This window comes from Heterodontus francisci, chromosome 11 (genome assembly GCF_036365525.1).
Source record: "Heterodontus francisci isolate sHetFra1 chromosome 11, sHetFra1.hap1, whole genome shotgun sequence".
NCBI lineage: Eukaryota > Metazoa > Chordata > Chondrichthyes > Heterodontiformes > Heterodontidae > Heterodontus > Heterodontus francisci.
Window position 1 is genome coordinate 58,311,509 of NC_090381.1, and position 19,424 is coordinate 58,330,932.

Sequence of the window (19,424 nt, forward strand, 5' to 3'; positions counted from 1 at the left end):
TATCGGCGACCACGCTCTGGAAGTAGTTCAAGAGTTCACCTACCTAGGATTAACTATCACCAGTAACGTGTCTCTCAATGCAGAAATCAACAAGCTCATGGGAAAGGCGTCTGCTGATATGTCCAGACTGGCCAAGAGGGTGTGGGAAAATGGCGCAGTGACACAGAACACAATAGTCCGAGTGTTTCAGAATGCTCTATGGCAGCGAGGCCTGGACAACGTATGTCAGCCAAGAGCGACGTCTCAACACTTTCCATCTTCGCTGTCTCTGGAGAATCCTTGGCATCAGGTGGCAGGACCATATCTTTAACGCAGAAGTCCTCGAGGCAGCCAACATCCCCAAAATATACGCCCTACTGAGCCAGCAGCGCTTGAGATGTCTTGGCCATGTGAGCCGCATGGAAGATGGCAGGATCCCCAAGGACGCATTGTACAGCAAGCTCATCACTGGTATCAGACCCAACGGCCATCCATGTCTCCGCTTTAAAGAAGTCTGCAAATGCGACATGACGTCCTGCGACATTGACCACAAGTCATGGGAGTCAGTTGCCAGCGATCACCAGAGCTGGCGGACAGCTATATAGGTGGGGCTAAAGAGAGGCGAGTCGAAGAGACTTAGCAGTTGGAAGGAAAAGAGACAGAAGTGTAAGGAGAGAGCCAACTATGTAACAGCCCCGACAACCAATTTTATCTGCAGCACCTGTGGAAGAGTCTGTCACTCTAGAATTGGCCTTTATAGCCACTCCAGGTACTGCTCCACAAACCACTGCCCACCTCCAGGCACTTAACCATTGTCTCTTGAGACAAGGAGGCCAAAGAAAGAAAGAAAACTTTTATGCCCTCACAATTGCTTTTATTTAAGTTTCAAATATTAGTCTTAGACCCATTCTTCTCTCCCTCAAATTGAATGTAAAATTCACACATAATATGATCACTGCTGCCTTGGGGCACCTTCAGTATAGAATCATAGAACCATAGAAAAGTTATGGCACAGAAAGAGGCCATTCAGCCCATCATGTCTGCACCAGCTGAAAAAACTAGCTGCCCAATCTAATCTCACTTTCCAGCACCTGGTCCATAGCCTTGCATTTCAGGTGCAAGTCTAGATACCTTTTAAATGAGTTGATGGTTTCTGCCTCCATCACCGATCAGGGCAATGAATTGCAGACACCCACCACCCTCTTGGGTTAAAAAGTTTTTCCTCATGTCCCCTCTAATCCTTCTACCAATAACCTTAAACCTGTGCCCCCTGGTAATTGACCTCTCTACTAGGGGAACCAGGTCCTACTCTATCTAGGCCCTTTATAATTTTGTACACCTCAATGAAGTCATCCCTTAGCCTCCTCTGTTCTAAGGAGAACAACCCGAGCCCATCCAATCTTTCCTCATAGCTGCAATTTCAAGCCCTGGCAACACTCTTGTAAATCTCCTCTGTACTCTCTCCAGAGCAATTATGTCCTTCCTGTAATGTGGTGACCAGAACTGTACACAATACTCCTGCTGTGGCTTAACAGTTTTATACAGTTCCAGCATTACATCCCTGCTTTTGTATTCTATACTTCGGCCAATAAAGAAAATCATTCCATATACCTTCTTTACCACTTTATCTACCTGTCACGCCACCTTCAGAGACCTATGGACATGCACTCTAAGTCTCTCATTTCCTCGATCCCTCTCAATATCCTCCCATTTATTGTGTATTTCCTTGCTTTGTTTGCCCTCCCCAAATGCATTACCGCACACTTCTCTGGATTGAATTCCATTTGCCACTTTTCCGCCCACTCAACCAAACCATTGATAATATTCTGGGGTCTATAGCTATCCTCTTCACTATCAACTACATAGCCAATTTTTGTGTCATTGCAAATTTTCCAATCATGCCTCCCACATTTAAGTCTAAATCATTAATATAAACCACAAACAGCAAGGGACCCAACACTGAGCCCTGTGGAATGCCACTAGAAACCGCCTTCCATTCGCAAAAACATCCATCGACCATTACCCTTTGTTTCCTGTCACTGAGCCAATTTATGATCCAACTCACCACATTCCTTGGTATCTCATGGACTATTACTTTGCTGACCAGTCTGCCATGTGGGACCTTGTCAAATGCCTTACTAAAATCCATGTAGACAACAAGCACTGCACTATCCTCATCAATCCTCCTTGTTACTTCTTCAAAAAATTCAGTTCAGTTAGTAAGACAGGACCTTCCCCTAACAAATCCATGCTGACTATCCTTGATTAATCCATGCCTTTCTATGTGACAGTTTATCTTATCCCTCAGAATTGAGGTCATTATTCAATCCCATCTCGTTGCACAATACCAGATCTAGTATAGCCTGCTCTCAGGTTGGCTCCAGAATGTGCTGTTCTAAGAAACTATCCCAAAAACATTCTATGAACTTCTCATCTCGGCTACCTTTGCCCATCTGATTTTTCCAGTCTGTTATGGAACTGTTATTTTTCTCCTCTGTTTAAAAACAGTGTGCCTTTAAAAACTAGGGGGCATAGTATGCCAGAAGCTGCACCTATTTCCTACGCAACAGCAGGAGAAAGAGGAGGTCACATGGCGTATTGTAACTTTTGACTGTGTGTAATAGACTGGCTGTAACCGGTTTGAACTGGAGACCAGTGAAGCATGCTGACTGAAGAAGGATCCTCACTCCTAGCAGAAAAATGTACATTTATCTTCAGGATCTGCATTGCCTAAGAAGAGAAACCCCCTGGAAAAGAACATTTGTATTGTTGGAGGTAGTAAATTCCTTTTTTCTTTCCAAACTCTAAGTGTTCTTTGCCTCAGAAGTGACTCTCTGTTGTCTGTTTTTTCTGGAATCCTCAGTAAAGTTTCTACTGAAAGACTAATGATTTCAAAATCCCAATAGACTTGTTGCTATACTCCTTGTTGAAAGAACTGTGTGACACCTGCTGTAGCCAAAATGCTTTGAAAGACTATCTCTTAAGGGCTGTTTACCAAATTTGCCTGGAGACTTCGAGTGGCATCTGATCATTCTACTCTAGGACACCAAACTGAACCGGGAACATAACCTACAAAGACTTATAACCCAGTGATTTATTTATTCCTAAGAAACAACTCTAATATTATTGAAACCGGTTAACAATTGGTTTTTGAATGTATGTGTGTGTGCATTAGGGTTAAGAGAAGTAAGAGGTTATAAAGTCTTATAGAAATCGGCTTATCTCAATAGTGTTTAAGATTTAGTTAATTAATAAATAGTTAATTTGTTGTTATTTAAAGATACATAGTTTGGTGCGTTTTATTCTGGGGGTTAATAGAGTGCTTAATTTGGCTAATTTCCAGTCGATGGGAAAACTTTAATAATATGCTTTGACCTGTGGAGGAATGGGACTGAATTGACAAGGCATTGCTCCCGCCTCAGTTGTAACAAGTCTATATGTAGATTAAAATCCCCCATGATTATTACCGTATCCTTCTGACAGACTCCCATTATTTCTTCCTTTATACCCTATCCTACCTGTGGTTTCTGTTAGAAGCCTTGTACACTATTCCCACAAGTGACTTCTTGCCTTTATCATTTCTCATCTCTATCCAAACCGCTTTTGCATCCTGGTTTCCTGAACTTAGGCCATCACTCTGTATTGTGCTAATACCATAATTTATTAACAGAGTCATTCCTTCACCTTTTCCTAGCTTCCTGTCTTCCTAAGCACCATGTACCCTTCAATATTCAGGTCTCAATCAATGTCATCCTGCAGCCATGTGCCTGTAATGGCTATAAATTTTATTTATTTATTTCTGTTTGCACTATGAGTTCATCTGTTTTGCTTCTAATGTTATGTGCATTCAGATTTCAGATACAGAGCCTTTAGTTTTGTCCTTTTTATGATTTTTGTAACCTCTAATCTTATCTGCTGATTTACTCTTAGATTTGTACTCTCAGTCACATCATGTCATGGTCTGTTTATCATTTCCCATGTTAATACTTTTCTCCCTTGCCATGTCTCTACTCTTTAATTTACCACATCTTCCCAAATTTGATCCCTTGCCCTCACTATTTAGTTTAAAATACTTTCTACTTCCCAAGTATGTGACTTGCTAGAACACTGGTCCCAGCACAGTTCAGGTGTAGACCGTCCCAATGGTACAGTCCCCAATTTCCCCAGTACTGATGCCAGTGCCCCACAAATCGGAACCCACTTCTACACACCAGTCTTTGAGCCACGCATTCATTTCTCTAATCCTTTTTGCCCTATATTCATTTGCAGGTAATAATTTGCATGGCTCAGGTAATAATTCAGAAGTTATTACCTTTGAGATTCTGCTTCTTCATTTGGTGTCTAGCTCCTCATACTGACTATGCAGAACCTCTTTCCTTATCCTGCCTATGTCGTTGGTACCTACATGGATCACGATGACTGGATACTCCCCCTCTCTAGCCTTCAGCAGATGTCCCGAACCCTGGCACTGGGCAGGCAACACAGCCTTCTGGGCTCTTGCTCTTTGCTGTAGATCCCCCTCACTATACTGTCCCCAACAACCACTACTTTACTTTTTGCTCCCCCCACTTGAAAGGCTTCAGTTTCAAATCCCATCAAGGCAGCTGGTGGAATTTAAATTCAATGAATTCATAAAAATAGGAAAATGAAAGTTAGTTTTAGTAATGGTGCTGTGAAACTATCATCAATTGTCATAAAAACCCATTTGGTTCACTAATGGACTGGTCTGGCCTACATGTGACTCCACAGCAATGTGATTTTCTCTTAAGTGCCCTCTGAAATGGCCTAGCAAGCCACTAATTGCCGAGGACAATTAGGGATGAGCAACAAATGCTGGCCTTTCCAGCAACGCCTACATCCCATGAAAGATTTAAAAAAGTAATGTAATAATTGTGGGGGACTTTAATCTTCATTGAGACTGAAGACAAGAAATATGAGTAGAAGTAGACCATACGGCCCATCGAGCTTGCTCCACCATTCAATATGATCATGGCTGATCTTGGGCTTCAGTTCCACTTTCCTGCCCACTCCCCATCTCCCTTGATTCCCTGCGAGACCACAAATCTATCTATCCCAGCCTTAAATGTATTCAATGATGGAGCATCTGCAACCGTCTGGGGTAGAGAATTCCAAAGATTCACAACCCTTTGAGTGTAGTAATTTCTCCTCATCTCAGTCCTGAATGATTGGCCCCTTATCCGGAGACTACGTCCCCGTGTTCTAGATTTCTTGACCAGTGGGAACAATCTCTCAGTTTCTACCCTATCAAGCCCTTCCAGAATCTTGTATGTCTCAATTAGATTGCCTCTCATTCTTCTAAACTCCAGAGAATATAGGCCCAATTTACTCAGTCTCTCATCATAGGACAACCCCATCATCTCAGGGACCAATTTAGTAAATCTTAGCTGCACTGCCTTCAATGCAGGTATATCTTTTCTTAAATGTGGAGACCAAAACTGTACACAGTATTCCAGGTGCGGTCTCACCAAAGCTCTGTACAATTTTAATAAAACTTCTTTATTCCTGTGCTCCAATCCCCTTGCAATAAAAGCCAACATGCCATTTGCCTTCCTAACAGCCTGCTGCACCTGCATGTTAACTTTTGTGTGTTCCTCATACAAGTACCCCCAAGTCTCTCTGAACATCAACACTTACCAGTCTCACATCTTTTAAAAAATATTCTGCTTTTCTATTTTTATGACCAAAGTGAACAACTTCACACTTCCCTACATTATACTCCATTTGCCATCTTGTTGCCCACTCACTTAACCTTCTATATCTCTTTGTAGCCTCTCTACATCTTCCCTGCAGCTTATCTTTCCACTGAGCATTGTATCATCAGCAAACATTACTCTCTGCCGCTTCATCCAAGTCATTAATATAGAGTGTAAATAGCTGAGGGCCCAGAACTGATCCTTGCGGCACCCCACTATTCACTGCCTGCCAACTTGAAAATGCCCCATTTATGCCCACTCTCTGCTTCCTGTCTGTTAGCCAATCCTCTATCCACTCTAATATATTACCCACAACACCATGAGCCCTTATCTTGCCTATTAATTTTTTATGTGACATCTTATTGCAGGCCTTTTGAAAATCCAGGTATACTAAATCTACTGGTTCCCCTTTATCTACCCAAATAGTTACATTCTCAAAAAACTCTAATAAATTTGTCAAAAAGAATCTCTCTTTATTAAAACCATGCTGATTTGCTCTAATCATACTATGCTTTTCCAAGTGCAATGTTAAGACTGCTTTAATAATAGTTTCCAGCATCCTCCCAACGACTGATGTTAGGCTAACTGACCTGTAGTTCCGTTTTCTCTCTACCTCCTTTCTTGAAAAGCAGTGCAACATTTGCCAACTTCCAATCTGAATCTAAGAAATTCTGGAAAATCATAGCCAGCGCATCCACTATCTCAGCAGAAATCTCTTTTAGAACCCGAGGATGTAGACCATCTGGTCCTGGGGACTTGTCAGATTTGGACAAATCAAATTAGCAAAGGTGGCTTGGAAGATGAGTTTGTAGAATGCCTTTGTGACAGTGAACTGGAACAATATCTTGTGGAACCAACTAGGGATAAATTTAGATCTAGTATTGTGCAATGGGACAGGGTTAATTAGTAATCTCATAGTAAAAGATCCACTGGGGAAGGTGACTACAATACAACTGGATTCGATATTAAGTTTGAAACTGAGAATACTCAAATCCAAACAACAATCTTAACAAAAGAATTAGGATCACAAGTAGGCCATTAGTCCCCTTGAGCCTGCTCCGCCAATCAATAAGGTCATGGCTGATCTGATTGTGGCTCAACTCCACTTTCCTGCCTGCTCCCCATAACCCTCAACTCCCTTGTATATCAAAAATCTGTCTAACTCAGTCTTGAATATATTCAATGACCCAGCCTCCACTGCTCCTGAGTAGAGATTTCCAATGATTAATGACCCTCCGAGAGAAGAAATTCCTTCTCATATCTGTCTTAAATAGGAGATCCCTTATTCTGAAACTGTGCCCCCTAGTTCTAAATTCTCCCAGTATCCTCCCATTTAAATAATATTTTGCTTTTCTATTCTTCCTCCCAAGTGGATAGCCTCACATTTTTCCACATTATACTCCATCTGCCAATTTTTTGCCAACTCACTTAACCTATTTATATATTTTTACAGACTCAAGGGCCAGCTTTTTATGTTGGTGTTGGGGGTCTCGACATCCAGCAAAGGCAACACCGAAAACCCCACATCGCCTTTTCTGTGGGAGGCCTACCTAATCAAGTGCCATTTAGTCACTTAGCTGGACAGCAGAGGGCCTTCCACAGGATCAAGGAGCCTCACGTCGAAAGTCCTGTCTTCTGAGGTCTGCTGACAAATCAGAGGTCATGGCTGCTGCCAGTGGAGCACCTACCGGAGCCCCAGGAGCAGCACTGGACCAAGACCACAGGTAGGTCAGGGCAGGAGGGGTTTTGCAGGGTGGGGGTCGTGGGAGAGGTGGGTGTAGGGAGGTGGGCAGCAAGGGCAGTGGGTTGGCTGTCAGCGGGCATTCCCCTTCCCAATGCCGGGTCCCTCATTCAGGCACTAAGAGCCTTTAACGAGGGACCCCACCCACCCACCCCCGAAGCAAATACATGGGAACACCACCACCTGCAAGTTCCCCTCCAAGTCACACACCATCCTGACTTGGAACTATATCACCGTTCCTTCACTGTCGCTGGGTCAAAATCCTGGAACTCCCTTCCTAACAGCACTGTGGGTGTACCTACCCCAAATGGACTGCAGCGGTTCAAGAAGACAGCTCACCACCACCTCCTCAAGGGCAATTAGGGATGGGAAATAAATGCTGGCCTGGCCGATGACGCCTACATCCCATGAATGAATTTAAAAAAAGCCGGCAAGCAGCCCATGCGGCTTTTCCTACCATGCTTCCCATGTGTCAACAGGGCTGCCCGCCGCTCAGTTAATTGTGGTGGCAGTGGCGGGATAAGGCCTTTACTTGGGCATTAATTGACCAGTTGAGGGCCTCAGTTGGCAGCGGGGCCGGAAGACTGTTCAAAGGCATTCCCGCCCTGGACTTAATTTTGGTGGAGGCCGGAAGGTGGCGAGTCCTCCCACCCCACCCCCGCCACCATCCCACCTGATTATATGCTCTCCCTGCCTCCAAACCTGCCACAGGGAGAGCATAAACTGCATCCCCCCTCCCCCCCACCCCCCCATGTCCTTCACTCGGTCCCTTCAACTAAGTCATTAATATAGATTGTAAATAGTTGAGGACCCAGCACTGATATCTGTGGCACCCTACTAGTTACAGTTTGTCAACCTGATAATGATCCATTTATCCTGAAACTCTGTTTCCTATTAGTTAGCCAATTTATTACAACCAACACCATGAGTGCTTATCTTGTGTGGTAATCTTTTATGTGGCACCTTACTGAATGCCTTTTGGAAATCCAAATATACTACATCTACTAGTTCCCTTTTATCCACCGTGTGCATTACATCCTCAAAGAGCTCAAATAAATTTATCATACGTGATTTCCCTTTTATAAACCATGTTGACTCTGCTTGATTGCATGTATTATGATTTTCTAAATGTCCTGCTACTATTTCCTTAATGGATTCCAGCATTTTCCCAATGACAGATGTTAGGCTAACTAGTTTATAGTTTCTGGTTTCTACCTCCCTCCTTCTTGAATAGGGGTGTTATATTTGCAATTTTACAACTGCTGGGACCTTTCCAGAATCTACAGAATTTCGGAAGATTGCAACCAATACATTCCACGATCTCTGCAGTCACTTCTTTACGAACCTAGGATGCAGACCATCAGGTGATGGGTATGTCAGCATGAGTTCCATTAGTTTTCCAAGTACAGTGATTGTTTAAAGTTCTTCCCTCATGCCCCCTTTTTGCCCCCTGATTTTCTACTATTAGTGATACTTTTAGTGTCTTTTACCATGAAGACAGATAAAAAATATTTGTTCAAAGTCTCTCACATATCCTTGTTTTCCATAATTAATTCCCCAATCTCATCCTCTAAGGGACCAGTGATTACTTTAGCTAGACTCTTCCTTTTCATATACATATCGAAGCTCTCACTGTCTGTTATTATATTTCTTACCAGCTTACTCTCATATTCTAAATTTCTCACTCTTTGCTTTTTTCTTAGTTATCCCTTTCTGGTTTCTAAAATGTTTCCAATCTTCTGGCCTACTACTAATCTTTGCAGAATTGTCGACCTTTTCTTCCATTTTGATACCATCCTTAACTTCCTTAGTTAGGCATGGATGGTTCATCCTTCTCATACAGTCTTTCTTTCTCAATGGAATGTATCTTTGAGAGTTATGAAATATCTTCTTAAATGTCAGCCACTGCTTATCTACCATGTTACCTCTTAAACTATTTTCCAGTCCTCGGGTCTTAAAGGAAGTGGCAGCGGAGATAGTGGATCCATTGGTTATTATATTTCAAAATTCCTTGGATGCGGGAAAGGTTTCAGTGGATTGGAAAAAAGCTAATAGAACTCCCTTATTCAAAAAGGGAGGGAGGCAGAAAGTAGGAAACTATATACCAGTTAGTTTAACATCTGTCATTGGGAAATTGTTAGAATCCATTATTAAGGAAGTAATAACAGGACATTTAGAAAGTCAAAACGCAATCCATCAGAGTCGGCATGGTTTTATGAAGGGTAAATCGTGTTTGACTAATTTGCTAGAGTTCTTCGAAGCTGTGACAAGCAAAGTGGATAATGGGGATCCTGTAGATGCAGTTTATCTGGACTTCCAGAAGGCATTTGATAAGCTGCCGCACAAAAGGTTACCACACAAGGTAAGATCAAATGGGATTAGGGGCAATTTATTAGCTTAGATAGAGGATTGGCTAACCAACAGAAAACAGAGAGTCGGGATAAATGGGTCTTCTTTCTGGTTGGCAAGATGTAACTAGTGGGGTGCCACAGAGTTCGGTCCTTCGGCCCCAACTATTTACAATCTATATTAATGATTTGGATGCAGGGATAGAAGGCACTATAACTGAATTTACAGATGACACTAAAATAAGTGGGATAGTAAGTTGCAACAAAGAAATAAGAAATTTACAAATGGATATGGATAGGTTAGGTGAATGGGCCAAAATTTGGCAAATGGAGCTTAACGTGGCTAACTGTGGGTTATCCATTTTGGTTGGAAGAATAGAAAGGCAAATTATTATCGAAATGGAGAGAAACTTCAGAGTGCTTCAGTGCAGAGGGATCTGGGTGTCCTCGTGCATGCATCAGAGAAAGCTAGTTTGCAGGTACAGCAGGTAATAAGGAAGACAAATGGAATTTTGGCATTTATTGCTAAAGGAATAGAATATAAAAGTAGGGAAGTGTTGCTGCAGCTGTACAAGGCAGTAGTGAGACTGCACCTGGAGTAATGTGTACAGTTTTGGTCGCCTTATTCGAGGAGGGATGTAGTTGCATTGGAGGCGGTTCAGAGGAGGTTCACGAGATTGATTCCAGGGATGAAGGGTTTTTCTTATGAAGAGAGATTGAGCAGTTTAGGCCTTTACTCTCCAGAGTTTAGAAGAATGAGAGGAGATCCAATTGAGGTATATAAGATGATTAAGGGGATTGACAAAATAGACGTAGAGAGGATGTTTCCTCTGGTGGGGCAATCTAGAACGAGAGGTCATAGTTTTAGGATAAGGGGTAGCAGATCCCCCACTATCAACAGCCTAGGGGCTACCATTGACCAGAAACTGAACTGGAGTAGCCAGATAAATACAGTGGCTACAAGAGCAGGTCAGAGGCTAAGAAACCTGCGGCGAGTAACTCACTTCCTGACTCCCCAAAGCGTGCCCACCATCTACAAGGCACAAGTCAGAAGTGTGATGGAATACTCTCCACTTGCCTGGATGGGTTCAGCTCCAACAACACTCAAGAAGCTCGACACCATCCAGGACAAAGCAGCCCACTTGATTGGCACCCCATCCACCACCTTCAACATTCACTCCCTCCACTGCCAATGCACAGTGTCAGCAGTGTGTACCATTTACAAGATGCATTGCAGCAACTCACCAAGGCTCCTTCGACAGCACCTTCCAAACCCGTGACTCCAATGCAACTACATCCCTCCTCGAATAAGGCAACCAAAACTGTACGCAATACTCCAGGTGCAGTCTCACTACTGCCTTGTACAGCTGCAGCAACACTTCCCTACTTTTATATTCTATTCCTTTAGCAATAAATGCCAAAATTCCATTTGCCTTCCTTATTACCTGCTGTACCTGCAAACTAACTTTCTCCGATTCATGCACGAGGACACCCAGATCCCTCTGCACTGAAGCACTCTGAAGTTTCTCTCCTTCTTCTCTAGAAGGGCAAGGGCAGCAGGTGTATGGGAACACCACCACCTGCAAGTTCCTCTGCAAGCCACACATCATCCTGACTTGGAACTATATCGCTGTTCCTTCACTGTTGCTGGGTCAAAATCCTGGAACTCCCTTCCTAACAGCACTGTTGGTGTACCTACACAACATGGACTGCAGCAATTCAAGAACCCAGCTCACCACCACCTTCTCAAGGGCAATTAGGGATGGGCAATAAATACTGGCCTAGCCAGCGATGCCCACATCCCATGAAAGAATAAAAGAAGACACTAATTTCAGACTCAAGTTTCTCAAAACTGATTGTGAAATTCATCATGTTATGATGACTCTCGCCTAGAGGATCCTTTACTATGAAATCATTAATTAATCCTTTTTCATTACACGTTATCAAGTCTAAAATAGCCTGTTCCTGGTTGGTTCCACAGTGCATTGTTCTAAAAAGCTGTCCCGAATGTACTGTATGAATTCATCCTCAAGACTACCTTTGCCTATTTGATTTGTCCAATCTATCTGAAGATTAAAATAGCTCACAATTATTGCAGTAGCTTTCTCACAAGCCCCCATTATTTCTTGATTTATACTCTATCCTACCGTGTAGCTATTGTTAGGAGCCTATAAATTTCTTCCAAGAGTGACTTCTTTCCCTTGCTATTTATTATCTCCACCCAAATTGATCCTACATCTTGATCTTCCAAGTCAAGATCATTTCTCACTACTGTACTGACCTCATCCTTTATTAACAGAGCTACCCTGCTAACTTTTCCTTTCTTCTTATCCTTCTGAAATGTCAAATAGCCTTGAATATTCAGTTTCCAGCCTTGGTCACCTAACAACCAAGTCTCTAATGGCTATCATATCACACCCATTTATTTCTATTTGTGCGTCAATTCACCAATCTTGTTATTAATGCTGCATGCATTCAGATAAAATGCCTTTAATTATGTCTTTCTACCATTTTTCCCTACTCTGATCCTAATTACTGGTGCAGACAGAGTGTGTACACTCTGTCCCTTCCTGTCACACTCTGGTTATCATTACCCATATTGCTGCCCTGCATTATTGCCTTGTCCTTTCTCTTCAACTTTCTAAATTTTCCCTCATCTGAACCCTCCCCCACCCACCCCCCCCCCCCCCCGCACTATTTAGTTTAAAGCTCTCTCTACGGCCTTAGTTATTCAATTCATCAGGACACTGGTCCCACCGCAGTTCAAGTGAAGCCTATCCCAAAGGAACAGCTCCCTCTTTCCACAGTACTGGCAGTAGTACTTCATGAATTGAAACCCATTTCTCCCACACCAATCTTTGAGCTACACATTTAACTCTTTGATCTTATTTACCCTATGCCAATTTGCTTGTGGCTCAGGTAGTAATCCAGAGATTGTTACCTTTGTGGTTCTGCTTTTTAATTTAGCCTCAAGCTAATCATACTCCCTTAGCAGAGCTTCTGTCTTAGTCCTACCTATTTCATTGGCACCTACATGGACCATGACAACTGGATCCTTTCCCATCATCCCCTCCCCTTGGCCACTCCAAGTTTCTCCAGCCCCGAGGAAGGCAAGACAGCCTTCAGGACCCACAATCTCAGCTGTAGAGAACAGTATTTATCCCCCTAACTATACTGTACCCTACTAATACATTCTTTTTTCCTCTCTAACCTGAATGGCCCCCTGTACCATGGTGCTGTGGTCAGTTTGCTCATCCTCCCTGCAGTCCCCGCTCTTGTCCAAATAGGCTGCAAGAACATTGTACCTGTTCAACAACTGAAGCTCCTCCAGTGCTACCTTCTGGATCCCCATGTCTGCCTTACTCATAGTCACACCCTCCTGTCCCTGACCATGGACCAAATCTGATGTACTTAACCTAAAGGCTGTGACTGCCTCCTGGAACAAAGTGTCCAGGTAACATTTTCCCTCCCTGATGCATCGGAGTGTCTGAAGCTCAGACTCCAGCACATCAACTCTGAGCTGAGGTTCTTTGAGTTACTGACACATACTGAGGATGTGCTGCAGATCACACTGGTGTCCATCAGCTCCCACATGCTACAGCTGCAACACATCACCTATCCTGTCATTTCTATTGTATTTTATTTACCTAATTAGGGTTTCAAGTTTTTGATATGTCATTCAACACTTATTTGTAGCTATATTAATATTTAGATTCAGTTCCTGTCACCCAGCAGTGTGTTGGGGAGGAAGAGTGGCGGCAGTGGGGAACAGTGGCCACCTTGGAGCCTTGCCGCTAGTTAACTAATTTAACTAGTTAAGCTATAAATGTAATACAGTACTTATATCTTCCCGGTCCTTGGTTAAACTACTGCCCTAGTTTAGAGAAAAAAAACTTATTCAAAGCCAGTTACACAGGTATGAGGGGAGACCATGCTAAGCTTGATTGGTTAGTGGACTTAAAGGTGTGGCAGTAAATAAAAAGTAGGAAACATTTAAAGAAACAATTCAAAATAGTATTCGATTACAAGAATATGTGGCAAAGAATAGTAGTAAGCCTGAGGATTGGGAGTGTTTTAGAAACCAGCAAAGGACCACCAAATAGTTGATAGAAAGGGAAAAAAATAGAATAATGACAGCAACTATCCAGGACTGTAAGAACTTTTACAAATGTATATAAATGAGGAGAGTAGCTTAAATAAACATTGGTACCTTAGAGGAAGAAACAGGAGAAATTATCATGGGGAATGAGGAAATGGGAGAGACATTGATCAAATATATTGGGCTGGATTTTACCAAGCCCATGACGATGGGCTCTGTGGCGGGTTGGGGGGGGGGGGCAAATATGGGTCCAGCAGCGGCCTGCCATGGAGGCCGATGCTGGGAGGGCCTGGCCCGATCCTCCCAGCAGCGGCAAGGCTCCATGGTGGCCGCCGCTTCTTACTGCACGTCCCCCACATTGCTGGGGGATAAGAACTGAATCTAAATATTTAAATGAATGATTTGAATAAATTTAAATAAACGTATCTGAAATCTTACAGAAGATCGCGGCAGCCGTCACTCCTGTACCTTCGATTCCCCCTCTGGGGAAAGCCGGCATGACACCGGTGGGGAGGGGGAGGAGGTAGAATTTACAGTGTGGGTGGGGGCTGGGGGACGGAAGATCAGATTTAAAAGGTAAGTGTTTTGGGGGGAAAGGGCAAGTACTTAATGTAATTGATATTGGGGGGTGGGAAAGGGGCGCGAGAGATTTATTTGATAAATTTTGGGGGGGGTGTATCTATAAAAATTTTAATATGCTGGCAGGGCAGACTGCCCTTTAAAAATGGCGACAGCACCTGTGTGCAGACAGCTGACGCCATTGCCGGCGATGGGCAGCCTGTCCCCTCCACATGATTGAGGGGGGAGGCCACTCCAGATATTTAAATGAGACACCACACGGGAGATTGCACAGCTATTTGGGCTGGCATTTTTTGAGCTCGCCACCGAGATCGGCGGCAGGCTCTTAAAATCCAGCCCATTGTGGCTGTCTTCTCAGTAGAAGACACAAATTACATTCCAGAAATAGAGGGTAAACAAGGGGCTGATAAGAGAGAGGAACTTAAGGTAATTAATATCAGTAGAGAAAAGGTATTGGTGAAACTTAAAGGACTAAAAGCGGACAAATCCCGAGGACATGATGGCCTACATCCTAGTGTTCTAAAAGTGGTAGCTGCAGAAATAGTGGATGCATTGGTTATGATTTTTGAAAATTCCCTGATTCTAGTATGGTCCCAGTGCAATGGAAGTTTGAAAATGTAACACTGCTATTCAAGAATGAGGGAGAGTGAAAATAGGGAACGACAGGCCAGGAAAATGCTGGAATCTATTATTCAGGAAGTTTTAACAAAGAAACTTAAAAAATCATAGTACGATCAGACAAAGTCAACATGATTTTACAAAAGGAAAATGGTGTTTGACAAATTTATTAGAGTTTTTTGAGGCAGTAGGGTAGATAAAGGGGAACCAGTAGATGTTGTATACTTGGACTTCCAAAAGACATTCAATAAGGTGTCACACAAAAGGTAAATACACAAGATAAGGGCTCATGGAGTTGGGGGTAATCCATTAGAATGGAGAGAGGATTGGTTAATGGACAGGAAGCAGAGATTAGGGATAATCGGAGCACTTTCAAGTTGGGAGGCTGTTACTCGTGGAGTGCTGCAAGGATCAGCTATTTACAATCTATACTAATGGCTTAGACGAGGAGACTGAGAGTAATGTATCTTAGTTTGCTGCGCTACAGAGATAGGTAGGAATGTAAGCTGTGACAAAGACACAAAGAGGCTGCAAAGAGATATAGACAGGCTAAGTGAGTGGGAAACAAGTTGGCAGATGGAGTATCATGTGGGGAACTGAGGTTGTTAACTTTGGTTGTAAGAATAGAAAAGCGTAATGCTTTTTTAAAAGGTGTGGCACTGCTATATGTTGATGTTCAAAAGACTTGGGTGCACTCGTAGAAGGAGCACAAAAGGTTCGCATGCAGGTACAGCAAACAATAGGAAGGCAAATAGCATGTTGGCCTTTATTGCAAGGGGATTGTAGTACAAGAATAAAGAAGTCTTGCTATAACTGTACAGGGCTTTGATGAGACCACATCTGGCGTACTGTGCACAATTTTGGTTTCCATATTTAAGGAAGGCTATTTAAGGAAGCATACAAGATTCTAAAAGGGTTTGAAATGGTAGACACTGAGGTTGTTTCCCCTGGCTGGGGAATCTAGAACATTGGGCACAGTCTCAGGATAAGAGAACAATCATTTAGGACTGCGATGAGAAGAAATTTCTTTACAAGATGCGACTAGATTGAAACATATAAGATCCTGTGGGGTCTTGACAGGATGGATGTAGAAAGGATGTTTCCCCTTGTGGGAGAATCTAGAACTAGGGGTCACTGTTTAAAAATAAGGAGTCGCCTATTTAAGACAGAGATGAGGAGAAATGTTTCTCTCAAAGGGTCATGAGGTCTTTAGAACTCTCTTCCTCAAAAGGCAGTGGAAGCAGAGTCTTTGAATATTTTTAAGGCAGAAATAGTTAGATTCTTGATAAGCAAGGGGGTGAAAGGATATCGGGGGTAGGTGGAAATGTGGAGTAATCAATTCAGCTATGAACTTATTGAATGGCAGAGCAAGCTCGAAGGGCCAAGTGGCCTACTCCTGCTCCTAATTCATATGTTCGTATGTACTCAAACGATTATGAATCTTTGGAATTCTTTACCCCAGAGGGTTGTTGATGTTCCACTTTTGAACATCTTTAAGGCTGAGATAGACAGATTTTTGGTCTTTCAGAGAATCAAGGGATATGGGGAGTGGGCAGGAAAGTGCAGCTGAGGCCGAGGATTACCACTGCTCCTATTTCTTATATTCTTATGTAGTACAGGAAACATGGCAGCCAATTTGCGCACAGCAAGGTCCCACAGACAGCAATGTGATAATGACCAAATAATCTGTTTTTGTAATGGTGATTGAGGAATAACAATTGCCCAGAACACTGCTTTTCCCTGCTTTTCTCCTAAATAGTGCCACAGGATCTTTTACATCCACCTGAGAGGGCAGACAATGCCTCGGTTTAACTTCTCATCTGAAAGACTGCACCTCCAAAAGTGTAGCCCTCCCTCAGTACTACACTGGAGTGTCAGCCTTGAGTTTTTTGTGTTCAAGTCCTACACTGACACAATCTTCTGACTCAGAGGCAAGAGAGCTACCAAATGAACCACGAGCTGACATGATCAATAATGGCCACGTATTACTACTGTGACCATCCAAAAGATTAGGGGAGCAGTAAACTACAGAGTACTGGTTTGTATTTCTTGCCTTGGAGACACAAATATTGGCGAAAGAATTCCACAGGTCTGTTTCATACTTGGGGGTTGAAGTTCTTTTGCAGTTTGAGGCAAATGTGCAAGCCAGATGCATGGAATTCTTGATTTCAATGTTTTAAAGTCATTATCACGTTTTAGATTAACTTAGTTAAAATAGATGAATATTCTAAAAATACTGTATTCCACAGATTGGGAAAACAGTATCCCATTGCTTCAATTTGCCTTTCATTGGGATTCAGTGTGATTTAAGATAAATTCAGGTTTTAAATCTTTTACTTTCTGGTTATCATCATTTGTAACCTCCCTAAAGGATTCTTTGGATTTCATATCAGTTTGTAGCAATTATCTTCTACTTTAATATCTATAAAAATCAGAATCTTGTATATTAAGGCTAATCACAGCCATCAAGACCCAAATAGGCCTTGAGATCACAACAAGATTGAATAACGATGGCAAGATAAATTGATCTGCCATTAATCATTTATTAATAAATTGTTTATCTTTGTTACTTAATTAAGTTTTGTACCAAAAATAAATAAGATGTGTTTAATCCTTTGAATGTTGGAAATCCTTTCAAAATGTGTCATAGAAAAGCAAAAAAAATCTTCTGAATATTAAAGATTACCATTTAAAATGTGCATGTAAACTCAGAATTTCATATTCTTACAGTGAAATTTGACTAGAATTTTGTTATACTTTGGATTTTGATGAAAAAGGACCCCCAAAATGATTGACATGTTCATTTTAAAAGACAGTGCATAAAATTCCACTTTAACTTACCCATTGCATTACTATTGAACAGTAGTACACCATGGGCTTTGAAATCCTCTTCAAGACCCATATAAAAAGGGTGGCTCCCATAGCAGTTCATTTTATACTGTAAATATATATTAAAACAAAGATTAAAAAAAAAACTCTTTTCACAGGCACTGGTTTAGAACATAGAAAACTCTGCCACAAACTTTTGTTAAACTAGAGTCAATGGCCTATAAATTCATCCTTGCAGAAACTGTTTCTTGGGCACTAACAGCCCAATTAAGCTCCTAACATGCAGGAAGCATGGGCACATTTCTGTCTGTAAGTGTGCAACCCACCATATTGGTGAGGGGATAAAAATAGACAGGACCCATGCCTGAAAATGGAGTAACACCCTTTGCATATACAAATAAGATTGGTTTGCCCTGAGGCAGCTCGCTTCAGCTGCATGCCGTAAAACCAGACATTGGGACCACCTGCGGCCAAAAACATAATTTTTTCCAATTTAGTTGCCTGATTGTCATGCTGGGAGGAGTAGGAGTACATTTTTGAAGGACAAGAACATGAGCTGCTGCTTGCTCACAACCCCCCTCTAAATCGGCACTGCAACCCACTGGCACAGCCTCTGGACTCCCAAACCCTGACCTTCGATCTTCCCCTGGGCTCTTAACTCCCGAGTCCCTGTGTTCAAATTCCCCTTAACTCCGGCCTCTGATCTGACCCCCGGCCTCCTAACTCCCAATGTCATGGCCTCCGATCTTCCCTCCGGCTTCTTAACTCCTGACTCCTGGTTTACCTGAGGGCCGATGCAACGATAGTAGCAGTTCATTTCTGGTTTCCTCTGGCCTCGCCATTCAGATGCACAGAATGTCCCCTGAACTCTGTGCACCCAAAAATGACCTTTTATCAGATAGTTTTGAAGAATAGTTCATCGAAATATTAACTCACATTCCTCTTTAGATACTGAGCCAGCTGCTGTATATTTCTATGACTTTATGCTTTATTGCAGACTTCTAACATTCATGATTTGATTGATCTGTCTCATTATTAATCTACTATGTAATTGGTAGAGATATAGAACTATCTATGTAAAATTCTATCCAGTGTAAATTGAGAGCTTCATCTCATCAGAGACAATCAACAGCATCTATCATAGTATCACAGATGAAGCTTTTTTCAGCATGTAAGTTTAAGTGAAGACAGGATATTATAATTGTCCAGTAGGGAGAACCAAAGTGCAATGAGCATGAGATTCTATTTGAGTATGATGCCATCTGAGATCTTCAGATGAATCTTCTTCTTTGGCCTCCTTGTCTCGGGAGACAATGGGTAAGCGCCTGGAGGTGGTCAGTGGTTTGTGGAGCAGTGCCTGGAGTGGCTACAAAGGCCAATACTAGAGTGACTGACTCTTCCACAGGTGCTGCAGATAAAATTGGTTGTCAGGGCTGTTTCGCAGTTGGCTGGCTCAGATGAATCACACGCTGATCATAATAGCTCATCCCTCACTGTCTTCCTGTGACCTGAGAAGA

At 42.5% G+C, this 19,424-nt stretch overlaps 1 protein-coding gene across 1 annotated transcript in view; it reads right to left on the minus strand.

Annotated features, from left to right (window-relative positions):
• Positions 1–19,424, minus strand: part of si (sucrase-isomaltase) — a 207,217-nt gene that overhangs the window by 78,941 nt on the left and 108,852 nt on the right. Inside the window, exon 29 of the mRNA XM_068042180.1 lies at positions 17,920–18,016. Within this exon, the coding sequence (XP_067898281.1) occupies positions 17,920–18,016 (97 nt within the window). The remainder of the gene's footprint in view (positions 1–17,919; positions 18,017–19,424) is intronic.